Genomic DNA, 15,679 nt, shown 5'->3' with positions numbered 1-15,679 from the left:
TTATGCATAAAAATATTAATTTCACGTATCTTCATGGTGAAAAGTTGCGAATTTATCCTTGTGGTAAGATGTAAAAAAAAAAATGCATTTGAAAAGCATGGAGCAAACTTCTTATATTCTGTCTTTTCACGTTTTCCTGAAGCCATCTGCCCAATGAGATTCATGCCAATGTAGAGTACCTCTATCAGAAAGGTGACATCAACCAACCAAGCAACTTCCTGGCTGCGATACTGGCAGTTAGTGGTAAGTTTCCCCTGGCACCCATAAACTCATGCTGAAATTCTTGCTGTTCTTACAATATTAAAACATGATTTCCTGTAGTTCAACTCATGAAATTGCGTTTGATATAGTGACCTGTCAGAACTGACCACTCACAGATGTACAGCTTCCCAGATGATTGTCTACTTCCTGTTCAGATTATATGTGTTGTTTGCAAGACTGTGAATTCACCAAAGCTCATGTTCTGGTGGAAAGAACAGCTGTGTGTTTTCTTTTTAGAATTCTCCTGCTGGTGCTACACCATACTTGAAAATCAGCCTTTTTGCTGGATAAAGTTCCTGCTTGATTCATTTCAGTGACTCATTGGTTCTGTACTTTAAGGTCCTACAACCACTACAGCTTCCCCTGTGATTGCCACAACGAATTCTCCAGCAGTGACCACCACAGCAGCTCCACGTACAGTGTAGGTTTCCATCTTTATGTTTGGTTGTAGAGTTGGGGTTCTCCTTGTGAAATCATTTCTCTGTCCAACCTGTGGTTTGAGGGACTTCTAATCCTAATGTCATCTCCATGTATTTCTGCAGTGTGGGTCCAGTGTTTATCTTTGTCCGACTTGTGTTCCACACCAACAACACCGTCCCCAGTGAGAGTGACGTTCTAGCAAAGGGCAGTCCTTTCTTGAATGGTGATGAAATCCGGCTGAATGATACCGTGAGGGTGCAGAATCTCACATATGAGCGTACGTAACACATCCACACACTCCGTCTTTGCAAGTGTTCCTCGCCACTTTTCAGCCATCTTTAATTCACTACTTTCATTGGACCTTACTTAAAAAGGGCAGCAAGAATATTATTCAACGTCATATTAGCTTTTTATCGTTTTATAGAATGTGAAGCAGTCAAAAAAATATTTAATGAAGTTGAGAATTCTCCACACAGAGACATTGTTACAGATAATGGTGCTTGCACATAAAACATATACCTCAGTGATAGAAACTAAATGCTTTGACGTGTCACAATAAAAAGCCAAACCAAGTGTAATTTTTTGAAGAATCTACTTCCAATCGTCTCTTTTTCAGGATTAACAGATCATTCCTTCGCTTTGAGCCTGGCCTACAAGATCAATGACGTGAGCTTTCCAGAGAATGTGGAACTCAGGACGAAGACGCAAGTGCGCATTCAGGACGCGGTCAACAAGCTGGTAAGCCTAGCCTGACGGCATCAAGCACAGTGAAGTAGAAACAAACAGAGTTTAATCGTAGAGCAGAACATTCTCTATAGAGACCCTGATTGTACTAAACTAGTATCCTGCTGTAACGATCTGATGATACTTTTCTCAGACTTCAGAATTGTACTGTAACCTCTTGCCATCTATTTGTAGATGTTTGAGTAACTTCAGTCATGTGTCTGCTGTAGGTTCTGCTGTTATTTCCAAAAATAGAATGCTTTAATGTTTATCTGAGAGGATTTGGCTCAGAGGACTCCTCATTGGATATGTTATGTGGATTTTGATTACTCTACAATTGATGTGTGATTCTGTGGCTCAGGAATTAAAGTGCACATGCCAGTTACTCTGCAGAAAACTGGTTAACTGAGGACTCGCTTTACAGCAAAACTCAAGGTTTCTGAATCATGCCAGGAAAGAACAGTACACTGAATTTCAGGGTTTTTGGTCAGTTGACCAATAAATCAATGCTCACGTAGCAGTGAGCATGATTATTGAATTCATTGATCATTTTCACTCACCCGTTTCATTCTCCTTCAACCTGTAGATGAATGGATTGCTGATTCAACCTGATGCAAGTCCCTTCACGTTCCCACAAGCCAAATTTACGTAAGTGAAAAGCCTGAGACTTCTGGTATGATTTTATGCATAAAAATATTAATTTCACGTATCTTCATGGTGACAAGTTGCGAATTTATCCTTGTGGTAAGATGTAAAAAAAAAATGCATTTGAAAAGCATGGAGCAAACTTCTTATATTCTGTCTTTTCACGTTTTCCTGAAGCCACCTGCCCAATGAGATTCATGCCAATGTAGAGTACCTCTATCAGAAAGGTGACATCAACCAACCAAGCAACTTCCTGGCTGCGATACTGGCAGTTAGTGGTAAGTTTCCCCTGGCACCCATAAACTCATGCTGAAATTCTTGCTGTTCTTACAATATTAAAACATGATTTCCTGTAGTTCAACTCATGAAATTGCGTTTGATATAGTGACCTGTCAGAACTGACCACTCACAGATGTACAGCTTCCCAGATGATTGTCTACTTCCTGTTCAGATTATATGTGTTGTTTGCAAGACTGTGAATTCACCAAAGCTCATGTTCTGGTGGAAAGAACAGCTGTGTGTTTTCTTTTTAGAATTCTCCTGCTGGTGCTACACCATAATTGAAAATCAGCCTTTTTGCTGGATAAAGTTCCTGCTTGATTCATTTCAGTGACTCATTGGTTCTGTACTTTAAGGTCCTACAACCACTACAGCTTCCCCTGTGATTGCCACAACGAATTCTCCAGCAGTGACCACCACAGCAGCTCCACGTACAGTGTAGGTTTCCATCTTTATGTTTGGTTGTAGAGTTGGGGTTCTCCTTGTGAAATGATTTCTCTGTCCAACCTGTGGTTTGAGGGACTTCTAATCCTAATGTCATCTCCATGTATTTCTGCAGTGTGGGTCCAGTGTTTATCTTTGTCCGACTTGTGTTCCACACCAACAACACCGTCCCCAGTGAGAGTGACGTTCTAGCAAAGGGCAGTCCTTTCTTGAATGGTGATGAAATCCGGCTGAATGATACCGTGAGGGTGCAGAATCTCACATATGAGCGTACGTAACACATCCACACTCTCCGTCTTTGCAAGTGTTCCTCGCCACTTTTCAGCCATCTTTAATTCACTACTTTCATTGGACCTTACTTAAAAAGGGCAGCAAGAATATTATTCAACGTCATATTAGCTTTTTATAGTTTTATAGAATGTGACGCAGTCAAAAAAATATTTAATGAAGTTGAGAATTCTCCACACAGAGACATTGTTACAGATAATGGTGCTTGCACATAAAACATATACCTCAGTGATAGAAACTAAATGCTTTGACGTGTCACAATAAAAAGCCAAACCAAGTGTAATTTTTGAAGAATCTACTTCCAATCGTCTCTTTTTCAGGATTAACAGATCATTCCTTCGCTTTGAGCCTGGCCTACAAGATCAATGACGTGAGCTTTCCAGAGAATGTGGAACTCAGGACGAAGACGCAAGGGCGCATTCAGGACGCGGTCAACAAGCTGGTAAGCCTAGCCTGACGGCATCAAGCACAGTGAAGTAGAAACAAACAGAGTTTAATCGTAGAGCTGAACATTCTCTATAGAGACCCTGATTGTACTAAACTAGTATCCTGCTGTAACGATCTGATGATACTTTTCTCAGACTTCAGAATTGTACTGTAACCTCTTGCCATCTATTTGTAGATGTTTGAGTAACTTCAGTCATGTGTCTGCTGTAGGTTCTGCTGTTATTTCCAAAAATAGAATGCTTTAATGTTTATCTGAGAGGATTTGGCTCAGAGGACTCCTCATTGGATATGTTATGTGGATTTTGATTACTCTACAATTGATGTGTGATTCTGTGGCTCAGGAATTAAAGTGCACATGCCAGTTACTCTGCAGAAAACTGGTTAACTGAGGACTCGCTTTACAGCAAAACTCAAGGTTTCTGAATCATGCCAGGAAAGAACAGTACACTGAATTTCAGGCTTTTTGGTCAGTTGACCAATAAATCAATGCTCACGTAGCAGTGAGAATGATTATTGAATTCATTGATCATTTTCACTCACCCGTTTCATTCTCCTTCAACCTGTAGATGAATGGATTGCTGATTCAACCTGATGCAAGTCCCTTCACGTTCCCACAAGCCAAATTTACGTAAGTGAAAAGCCTGAGACTTCTGGTATGATTTTATGCATAAAAATATTAATTTCACGTATCTTCATGGTGACAAGTTGCGAATTTATCCTTGTGGTAATATGTAAAAAAAAAAATGCATTTGAAAAGCATGGAGCAAACTTCTTATATTCTGTCTTTTCACGTTTTCCTGAAGCCACCTGCCCAATGAGATTCATGCCAATGTAGAGTACCTCTATCAGAAAGGTGACATCAACCAACCAAGCAACTTCCTGGCTGCGATACTGGCAGTTAGTGGTAAGTTTCCCCTGGCACCCATAAACTCATGCTGAAATTCTTGCTGTTCTTACAATATTAAAACATGATTTCCTGTAGTTCAACTCATGAAATTGCGTTTGATATAGTGACCTGTCAGAACTGACCACTCACAGATGTACAGCTTCCCAGATGATTGTCTACTTCCTGTTCAGATTTTTTTTGTTTTTTAGAAATTTTCCTGTTGGTGCTACACCATACTAGAAAAATCATCCTTTTTTTGGATAACGTTTCTGCTCGATTCATTTCAGTGACTCATTGTTTCTGTTCTTTAAGGTCCGACAATCACTACGGCTTCCCCTGTCATTGCAACAACAAATTTTCCAGCTTCTACGACAACTTCAGCTGTTGCTCCAATGATTTCTGAACCAGCAACTGAAAGTGTTACACGCCTTCTAGGGGCACCAACATCTGGTGCAAATTTTCCAGCTTCTACGACAACTTCAGCTGTTGCTCCAATGATTTCTGAACCAGCAACTGAAAGTGTTACACCCATTCTAGAGGCACCAACATCCGGAGGAGCGGTGACCACCACAGAAGCTATACGTATGGTGTATGTTTTCATTTTTATCTTTGGTTTAACAGACGGTCTCTTCCCAGTGAAATAATTTCTCTGTCTAACCTGTCATCTAATGCACCACTAATCCAAATTTAATTTCCCTGTTCCTGCAGCCGTGGAACGGTTTTCATCTTTCTCCGATTTGTGTTCCACACCCTCAAACCCGTCCCCACTGAGAGTCAGGTTCTCTCCCGCGTCAGCGTTTTCCTGCGAAGTCGTCAATCAAGGGCGCTAGATAATCCAGTGAGGATTCAGGATCTCACGTATGAAAGTACGTCTCACTTCCACACATTTCTGCTACTGTCCATTGTCACCTTTACAAAATTTCTCAACATTTTTAGGACTCTTTTTCATAATGTATTATTATGTAATATTATTCAATAACACATTATCCTTTTATAAAATGTCACTCCATAAAATCTAGAATTTTGCATGGAAAAACTGAAATGACAATTTCAAATCTATTGGGGTGTGACAATGCATAACCAAAAATAATTAAAAAAAAATAAATAAATAAATAAAATCTCCCTTCTGTCCTTTTCCCTCAGAAATATCAGATCATACCTTCGCTTTGGAACTGAGCTATCGGATAAGCAACGTGACCTTTCCAGAGAAATATAATCTCAGGAACGAAACGCAACAACTCATTCAGGTCTCCGCAAACGACTTGGTAAGCCTAGCCTGTCAGCATGCAGCACAGTAATGTGGGAACAAACAACTTTAATTGTAGATCAGAACATTCTTTATAGGGCCCAACATAACTGAAACTACTATCCTACTGTAACTTGCTGTCTTCTGCTTTCGTACTCCTACTTGCACTATATCAGTTGCCATCCTCCTATAGATGGGTGGGTAACTGCCATCATGAACCTACAGGCTGTAGGTTCTACTATTTAAAAAAAAAAAACTTCATTCCTTCATGGTTTATCTGAGGCAATCAGACTCGGATGACTCCTCATTAGATATATTATGTGTTCATAAGCTACTGTAAAAATTGTGTTTTTCTGTGGCTCAAGGATGAAACTGCACATACTGTACCACTTACCCTGCAAACACCTGTTCAGCACAGCACTATATTTACCTCACAAGGCAGTGGGGATGATCTTTTAACATATTGATTTTTGTTCACTTGTTTATTTCTGCTTCAACCTCCAGCTTAACGGATTGCTGAATAGCCCCAATGCAATACAGTTTACCTTCCCACAAGCAAATTATACGTAAGTCACAAACCTTAGGTTTCTGGTTTGTTCATTACAATATTTACATATTTTGAGAAAAGTAGAAAACGTATCATTTTGGTAAAATCTAGTGAACGTGAATTTGATAAGCACGAGGAAAACATTTTAAATTCTGTCATTTTATGTCTTCCTGCAGCAACGAGCTCAATGTGATTAATGCCAGTGTGGAGTATGTCTTTCGGGAAGGTGACATCAACCAACCAAGCAGCTTCCTGGCTGCGATACTGGAAGTTAGTGGTAAGTTTCTTCTGGCACCCATCAACTCATACTGAAAATCATGCTGTTCTTGCATCATAAAACGATTTGCTGTAGTTCAATAAAATTGTTTTTGATATAGTGACCTTCTCATTGTGCCAGAACTGACCACTCACAGATGTACAGCATCCAAGATCACGATTTACTTACTGTTCAGATTACATGTGTTGTTTGCAAGATTGTGAATTCACCAAAGCTCATGTTCTGGTGGAAAAAACTGTTGTGTGTGTTTTTTTTTTTTTTTTTTAGAAATTCTTCTGCTGGTTTTACACCATAACTGAAAATTTGACATTTTGCTGGATGAAGTTCCCGCTTAATTTGAGTAATTGTTTCTGTACTTACAGGTCTTGCCACCACTACATCTTCCCCTGTCATTTCTACAACAACTTCAGCTGTTGCTCCAACAATTTCTCAACCAGCCACTCAAAGAGTTACACCCATTCCAGGAGCACCAACCACCACAGAAGCTATACGTATGGTGTATGTTTCCACTTTTATTTTTGGTTTGAGTCGGTCTCTTCCCAGTGCAATAACTTCTCTGTCTAACCTGTCATCTAATGCACCACTAATCCAAATTAAATTTTATTCTATTCCTGCAGCCGTGGCACAGTTTTCATCATTTTTCGATTTATGTTCTACACCCTCAAACCCGTCCCCACTAAGAGTCAGGTTCTCTCCCGCGTCAGCGTTTTCCTGCGAAGTAGTGAATTAAGGCTGATGGAAAATCCCGTGAGGATTGCGGACCTCGAATATGAGAGTACGTCACAAGTCCACACACCCCGTCTCTGCTATTGTCCCTTGTCACCTTTACAAAATTTTAAATTCTCTACTTTTATAGGACCCTTTTTCATTATGTGTTACAAGAATATTATTCATTAACATACTTTCTTTTTTATAAAATGTGACTCAGTCAAAACAATATTTAAATTTGTTGAGAATTTTGCATGAAACAAATGTATGAACTTAAGTGACACACACTCAAATGCTTTTAAGCGTGACAATGCATAATCAAAATGAAATTTATATTTGAAAAATCTCCCTCCTGTCCTTTTCCCTCAGAAATAACAGATCATGCCTACGCTTTGCTACTGCACTATCAGATAAGCAACATGAGCTTTCCAGAGAAATTTAGTCTCAGGAACACAACGCAACAACTCATTCAGGCCTCCGCAAACGACTTGGTAAGCCTAGCCTGTCAGCATGCAGCACAGTAATGTGGGAACAAACCACATTAACTGTACAACAGAACATTCTTTATAGAGCCCAGCATAACTGAAACTGTCCTACTGTAACATGCTGTCTTCTGCCTTCCTACTCCTACTTGCACTATATCAGTTGCCATCCTCCTATAGATGGGTGGGTAACTGCCATCATGAACCTACAGGCTGTAGGTTCTGCTATTTAAAAAAAAAAACTTCATTCCTTCATGGTTTATCTGAGGCAATCAGACTCGGATGACTCCTCATTAGATATATTATGTGTTCATAAGCTACTGTAAAAATTGTGTTTTTCTGTGGCTCAAGGTTGAAACTGCACATACTGTACCACTTACCCTGCAAACACCTGTTCAGCACAGCACTATATTTCCCTTACAAAGCAGTGGGAATGATCTTTTAATTTATTGATTTTTGTTCACTTGTTTACTTCTACTTCAACCTCCAGCTTAACCGATTGCTGAATAGCCCTAATGAAAAACCTTTCACCTTCCCAGAAGGAAATTATACGTAAGTCACAAACCTTGGGTTTCTGGTATAACTTTGTTCATTACAATATTTACATGTCATTATTGAGAAAAGTAGAAAATGTATCATTTTGGTAAAATCTAGTGAACGTGAATTTGATAACCACGAGGCAAACATTTTAAATTCTGTCATTTTATGTCTTCCTGCAGCAACGGGCTCAATGTGATTAATGCCAGTGTGGAGTATGTCTTTCGGGAAGGTGACATCAACCAACCAAGCAGCTTCCTGGCTGCGATACTGGAAGTTAGTGGTAAGTTTCTTCTGGCACCCATCAACTCATACTGAAAATCATGCTGTTCTTGCATCATAAAACAATTTGCTGTAGTTCAATACAATTGTTTTTGATATAGTGACCTTCTCATTGTGCCAGAACTGACCACTCACAGATGTACAGCTTCCAAGATCACGATTTACTTACTGTTCAGATTACATGTGTTGTTTGCAAGATTGTGAATTCACCAAAGCTCATGTTCTGGTGGAAAAAACTGTTGTGTGTTTTTTTAAATTTTTTTAGAAATTCTTCTGCTGGTTTTACACCATAACTGAAAATTTGACATTTTGCTGGATGAAGTTCCTGCTTAATTCGAGTCATTGTTTCTGTACTTACAGGTCTTGCCACCACTACATCTTCCCCTGTCATGTCTACAACAACTTCAGCTGTTGCTCCAACAATTTCTCAACCAGCCACTCAAAGCGTTACACCCATTCCAGGAGCACCAACCACCACAGAAGCTATACGTATGGTGTATGTTTCCATTTTTATTTTTGGTTTGAGTCGGTCTCTTCCCAGTGCAATAACTTCTGCGTCTAACCTGTCATCTAATGCACCACTAATCCAAATTAAATTTTATTCTGTTCCTGCAGCCGTGGCACAGTTTTGATCATTCTTCGATTTGTGTTCCACACCCTCAAACCCGTCCCCACTGAGAGTCAGGTTCTCTCCCGCGTCAGCGTTTTCTTGAAAGGTCGTGAATTAAGGCTGATGGAAAATCCTGTGAGGATTGCGGACCTCGAATATGAGAGTACGTCACAAGTCCACACACCCCGTCTCTGCTATTGTCCCTTGTCACCTTTACAAAATTTTTAATTCTCTACTTTTATAGGACCCTTTTTCATTCTGTGTTACAAGAATATTATTCATTAACATACTTTCTTTTTATAAAATGCGACGCAGTCAAAACAATATTTAAATTTGTTAAGAATTTTGCATGAAAAAAATGTATGAACTTAAGTGACACACACTCAAATGCTTTTAAGCGTGACAATGCATAATCAAAATGAAATTTATATTTGAAAAATCTCCCTCCTTTTTTTTCCCCTCAGAAATATCAGATCATATCTTCGCTTTGAAACTGAACTATCAGATAAGCAACGTGACCTTTCCAGAGAAATATGATCTCAGGAACGAAACGCAAAAACTCATTCAGGACTCCGCAAACAAGTTGGTAAGCCTAGCCTGTCAGCATGCAGCACAGTAATGTGGGAACAAACAACTTTAATTGTAGATCAGAACATTCTTTATAGGGCCCAACATAACTGAAACTACTGTCCTACTGTAACTTGCGGTCTTCTGCCTTCCTACTCCTACTTGCACTATATCAGTTGCCATCCTCCTGTAGATGGATGGGTAACTGCCATCATGAACCTACAGGTTGTAGGTTCTGCTATTAATTTTTTTTAACTTCATTCCTTCATGGTTTATCTGAGGCAATCAGACTCGGATGACTCCTCATTAGATGTTTTATGTGTTCATAAGCTACTGTAAAAATTGTTTTTCTGTGGCTCAAGGATGAAACTGCACATACTGTACCACTTACCCTGCAGGCACCTGTTCAGCACAGCACTATATTTACCTCACAAGGCAGTGGGGATGATCTTTTAACATATTGATTTTTGTTCACTTGTTTATTTCTGCTTCAACCTCCAGCTTAACGGATTGCTGAATAGCCCCAATGCAATACAGTTTACCTTCCCACAAGCAAATTATACGTAAGTCACAAACCTTGGGTTTCTGGTTTGTTCATTACAATATTTACATATTTTGAGAAAAGTAGAAAATGTATCATTTTGGTAAAATCTAGTGAACGTGAATTTGATAAGCACGAGGCAAACATTTTAAATTCTGTCATTTTATGTCTTCCTGCAGCAATGGGCTCAATGTGATTAATGCCAGTGTGGAGTATGTCTTTCGGGAAGGTGACATCAACCTACCAAGTGACTTCCTGGCTGCGATACTGGAAGTTAGTGGTAAGTTCCCCTGGCACCCATCAACTCATACTAAAAATCATGCTGTTCTTGCATCATGAAACATGATTTGCTAAAGTTCAATAAAATTCTTTTTTGATATAGTGACCTTCTCAATGTGTCATCACTGTCAACTCACAGATGTACAGCTGTCAACATTACTATGTGTGTTCTGTCTAGATTATATATGTTGTTAGCAGGTTTGTGATTTCACTGAAGTGCATGACATGGTAGTAATTACTTGTGCATTTCCTGGAAATCCACCTTCTGGAGCTGAAAAGCTGGCTTTTAGCTGGGTGCAATTCCTGCTTGCTAGTTTTAATCACTCATTGCGCCTGCACTTTCAGGTCTGGCCACCACCGCAGCTCCCACCACCACAAGCAGCCCTGTCCTCCTGCTGATCACAAGTACTGCAGGCAGGTTCCCCGGATGGGCCCTGGCCATCATCATCCCCTGTGGTATTGTCATCATTCTCCTCCCCTTCTGGATCCTCCTTTGTGTAAGTACTGCAGTGTGTGTGTGTGTGTGTGTGTTTGTGTGTTTCTGTGTGTGGGTGAGTGTGTGTGTGTGTGTTTGGGTACTGAATGTGTTGCCTCCGACCTTCTTCCATCTCAGTGAGCTACACCCCTGTATTTGCAGTGTATTCCAGCTCTAATTTAGGTAGTGCTCTCTCTCTTGCTCTGACTTTCACTCTGTGTTGCAGTGTATTCTCTCTCTCTCTCTCTCTCTCTCTCTCTCACTCTCTAACACTGACCTTCACTCTATGTTGCAGTGTAGTCTCTCTCTCTCTGACTTTCTCTGCCTCTGTGTTGCAGTGCCTGCTGTGTGGTTGCTGTGCGGCCATTAAGAGACGTTGGCGCAAGAGGCAGGCCTACCACATACAGCAATATGTCACACATCCCATGTGAGAGGGTGGAGCTTAGACATTCAGCTGGAATCTGAAAACAAAGTTTTATTATGATTCATGTTTTATTATAATTTTCTAAGACATATGCATGGCTGGTTGGTGTAATATTTGTCTTTATTTACTTATATCTATAAAATAAACTGCTCTGTTATATTATACCCATGTATTCAAATGTAAATCTCCACATATTTATCTTTCTATCAAGCATTATCTCTATTTTATTATAGTGAACTATGTATTGCATATGTATTTCATGTCCAGGCATTATTAATGCAACTTGTTTAATCAATTATCATTTGACTTTGATTTAAAATTTACAATTGAAAATGATTGAAATCCATATTTTTGTTTTACTGTAGACATCTATGCAACTGTATTTGAAATGAAGATGTACTCAATACAAAGCTATTCCTGACTAATTTTACATACAGGAATATATAATATTGTTTATGATAAGTATTCTAAAACAAAATTCAGATACTAGATTAAGTTTTAAGTTATTGAAGGTTTATTTGAAGAAATAGTACGTAGCCAGTAAACTGCACACATTTTTCAAAATAATAAAATTATCTGTACTCCTTTCTTAGTAACTGCCTTTGAAGAAGAGACATTGCTGCATTGTGTGTTCTCAATAATAAAATCAGCTTCCTTAATTTGTTTACAACCTTGCTTCCATAGTTTTGTGTGGTCATTAGCATGACACAATATTCTGGGAACATTCAATAGATCACCTGAATTCATATGCCAGGTCCAGATGAGGGGAATCTCACAGGAAGACATTTTTCACTATCACTAAGAAAAGGAATGCAAACTAACATCTGTACATTTAATCCATCCTGTATTTATACCTGCTTATCCTGATCAGGGTCACAGGAGATCCTGGAGCCTATCCCAGCATGCATTGGGGGCGAGAGGCAGGAATACATCCTGACAGTTTGCCAGTCCATTGCAGGACTCATACCCCATTCAGTCACACACACTCCTAGCTAGGGGCAATTTAGAACCTCAGATTAATCTAACCTGTATGTCTTTGGGAGGAAAACAAAGCGTACACAGGGAGAACAAAGTGCTGAGGCTAATTTCTGCATGGTGAAACCAAAATGTATAAAAAATACCCTTTGACAAGAGCAGAGAATCATGTGAACTGTTTGATTACAAATCTAAAACTGTGGAGTACAGAGCCAAATCAAGAAAGATTGTATTTGTCCCATACATGGAGGACACTAACGCAGCCCAAAATAATGATGTAGTAATGTATTTTTCTAAAAAGACGCAAGTCTTGAAATTTGATAACGACAATTTTACCAGACTAGCCTACTAAAAAATCTAAATAGTTTAATACTCGATATTACTTAGAGATTTACCTTAAAAGGTGGGAAATAGCTTGGAGCGCTCAAGAAGGCGTAGTCAAATAAATCATGCACTGCCAACCTAGAACTTGTAATATGGATAGCTGCCACCACAATAACAACAACGTGTTATTTCTTACCAGACAGAGAAAATCGCGGCAGAAATATCATTATTTTGATATCAACGGGGACTTCACATTCAACACAAATGACACAAATATTAGAGGGCAGTAATATAGCACTGGGGAACATTCATTGCCCACGTTACATTTGGATGGCAATCGGACGGTTGAAGGGAGGATGTCGGGTTCAAGCCCCACATCTTAATGAACAGTCACGATTAAGAAAGGTTCTCCTTCGTTGTGATGTCTAATATTCGCAATGTTTGTTCACCCTGTTCTGTTAATACGCCCCTTACTGCAGGTCAGGGAAAGCAGCGGCAACAAAATTAATAAATATACTTTTTTACACGCCCTAAATGGCAGTCACGCCTTTTATAACTTGCCCAAGGGATCAATCACCAGGCCGCCAATTCCCACAGAAGGAGCAGAGTTGCTTATTACAAAGCGGAATTACTCTGTACCGAAGATATTTTACTTTCAAAGGAAAACGCAGGGATCTGCTTCGGATCAAAGAGATATGACCTCCGAAAAGCAGAGGGGGTGAGTTTTTCCTCCAGTACTCGAAAGATCAAACTTGGCATGTTTCTTAGAAAGGTGGAAATGGGATGCTTTGTATTAATTGAAAATGTGTAATTAACACAAGAGAATTAAACAAATTTCACTGTAGTAACGGTGCTGTCTTTGTAAACGAATTCAAACATTTTGGAGCTAGTTTGCATGCGTACTAGTAGGCCATTATATATTTAATATAACTTTTATGAAGTCAATTCCAAACAGTGCATCGGGCGGTTAACTGAAATAGGCCTATCTGATGACATTTGTTTCAACATATCCAAAACGTTACATGCACCGTAGCTTATTAGAAGTCTGCTCTGCGCAGTTTTATTAATTGGATTTGCGAATTAGACTTGCAATGCAAGATCAGAATTCAAATTCTACAGCGTTTTTTGATTGGAACATCGCTGTCAATTAGACAGTATTAGGCATGAACCTATATTAGTTCCTTGGTCTAGTTGTGCCAAGGAACAAATGTAGGCTAGTTTTATGTCCCAAAATCACCCTTCCTGTGAAGTCATTAGACAATGAACCTAATCTTTAGGGCACAGTCTATCCTGCGTAGCTGCGTGAAATTCTCAATCCTTGCGCAATCGATAAAATTCTCATGCCCTAGGTAAAAGCATGGCATATTTTCACACGTTTTACTACCGCTTATACTACCCGCCCACAATACATAACATTCGCTTATTTTTCATATCGTATTAAAGAATCAATTCTTATGCACAACTGTTAATATTTTAAACATTCATTCTTACTTAAATTATAAATGGTTAAGCAGACAGTGTGCTCAACCATTAGGTTTTGTTCTGCCCTCCAAACTTGACCATTCACTTTGAATAATCAATTATTTTCATACACCCCATATAAATTAATACTTCACTTTCAAATTTTTTTTAGTTAATATTTTTCACCTTATTTCCCACTCTATCCCATATTCATTTCTTCATTTCTAATCCATGTCAGTCCAAATACTTAAGGATCACACTATATACACCGATCAGCCACAACATTAAAACCACCTGCCTAATATTGTGTAGGTTCCCCTTGTGCCACCAAAACAGCGCTGACCCCTTGAGAGTTTTTAAAATCATGTGGAAATAATTCACCCTCTAACAATATCTTAGCATTTTATAGCCCTGTAGCAACTAATAATGTAATAAACTACCAATAGTGTAATAACTCCCAATAATTTAATCCATTTAAATTTTTTTATGTAATAAAAACCAACAATGTAAGTAGTAGTAGTAGTGTACTTTATTTATTAAAGTCTGGGGCTTTACTGTGTAGATGTGTGATGTTGTATGTGAATTCTGTGTGTTCACATGAGGTCAGAGGGTAATGTTCTTAAGAGCTGAGTGTCTGTGGTCATTGTGGTTATTTCTGTATGGAAGCACTGAAATGTGCCAAACTGTCGATGATTCGTAGATATGGGGCATGCCCTGCCAAGCCATAACTTGGTGGATGGGACACCTGCCATAACTTACATCAGTGGTGTCAAACTCATTGCCATGGAGGGCCGTGTGTATGCAGGTTTTCATTCCAGCCTCAGATCTTGATTATATAATTAGTTAAATTATTTGCTGAATTAGGGATGCAGGTTTGTGCACAATGGTGACCCAACGTCTATGGTGACCCGCATTGTCTAAATAAAAATTTTCTTATATTCTGTGCTTCAATGCAGTTAAACGCATATGGCTGAATGAGTAATTGGACTCAATTAAGGCAGCATTAATTGGTTGGAATGAAAACCTGCATACACACGGCCCTCCATGGCAACGAGTTTGACACCACTGACTTACATGATCATCCAGCAATGAGCAAATGATAGTGAAGTGGAATTATGATTAGTAGAATCATTAGAACGTTTAATAATATTATCTGAAACACGGCAGCCGATTACTCAATGTCACAATGATTTTGGGCTGCAGGCTGTCACGTGTGTCTGTTCATGCTGGAGCAGTTTTTTTTGTGTGTGTATGTTTATAGTGGAGCAGGTTATCACATGTGATGACATACCCCAAAACCACAGGAAGTGTTGAGTAGATCCCAAGATGAACTTAGCACAGGACTGCAGCTGAAGTATCAAAAGACACATTATTCTCTCCTCTACATAGTATAGATGTTCGACATATAGGCCTACAGTAATTTTGAACTTCCGTACCAACAAAATCTTATTACATTAAATGTGCACTAACATTTTCTTTTTAATGCTGAGGGTCAAAGATTCTGTGCACGGTGCAACCTTGCTAGTCAGTTCCGGTTTAGCTTTGCCACTG

At 39.1% G+C, this 15,679-nt stretch overlaps 1 protein-coding gene and 1 long non-coding RNA gene across 2 annotated transcripts; both read left to right on the top strand.

Moving 5' to 3' along the window:
- The first annotated feature begins 154 nt into the window (after nt 1-154).
- On the top strand, nt 155-1,386 carry LOC118226864. The gene is made up of 4 exons (XR_004765110.1): nt 155-243; nt 601-682; nt 804-958; nt 1,298-1,386. It is a non-coding gene; the product is annotated as an uncharacterized LOC118226864 (long non-coding RNA).
- A 12-nt stretch (nt 1,387-1,398) lies between these two features.
- Nucleotides 1,399-12,035, top strand: LOC118226860. Its single transcript, XM_035416827.1, has 25 exons — nt 1,399-1,419; nt 1,991-2,052; nt 2,227-2,327; nt 2,685-2,766; nt 2,888-3,042; nt 3,381-3,502; nt 4,074-4,135; nt 4,311-4,411; nt 4,706-4,982; nt 5,102-5,259; nt 5,537-5,658; nt 6,144-6,205; nt 6,363-6,463; nt 6,826-6,961; nt 7,081-7,238; nt 7,541-7,662; nt 8,144-8,205; nt 8,373-8,473; nt 8,833-8,968; nt 9,088-9,245; nt 9,547-9,668; nt 10,151-10,212; nt 10,370-10,470; nt 10,815-10,966; nt 11,283-12,035. The coding sequence occupies exons 2-25, from the start codon at nt 1,991-1,993 to the stop codon at nt 11,373-11,375; spliced, it is 2,808 nt and encodes a 935-aa protein (XP_035272718.1). The 5' UTR covers nt 1,399-1,419; the 3' UTR covers nt 11,376-12,035.
- The last annotated feature ends 3,644 nt before the right edge of the window (nt 12,036-15,679 follow it).

This window comes from Anguilla anguilla, chromosome 5 (genome assembly GCF_013347855.1).
Source record: "Anguilla anguilla isolate fAngAng1 chromosome 5, fAngAng1.pri, whole genome shotgun sequence".
NCBI classification, from domain to species: domain Eukaryota; kingdom Metazoa; phylum Chordata; class Actinopteri; order Anguilliformes; family Anguillidae; genus Anguilla; species Anguilla anguilla.
This window is presented reverse-complemented; position numbering and strand designations above follow the sequence as displayed.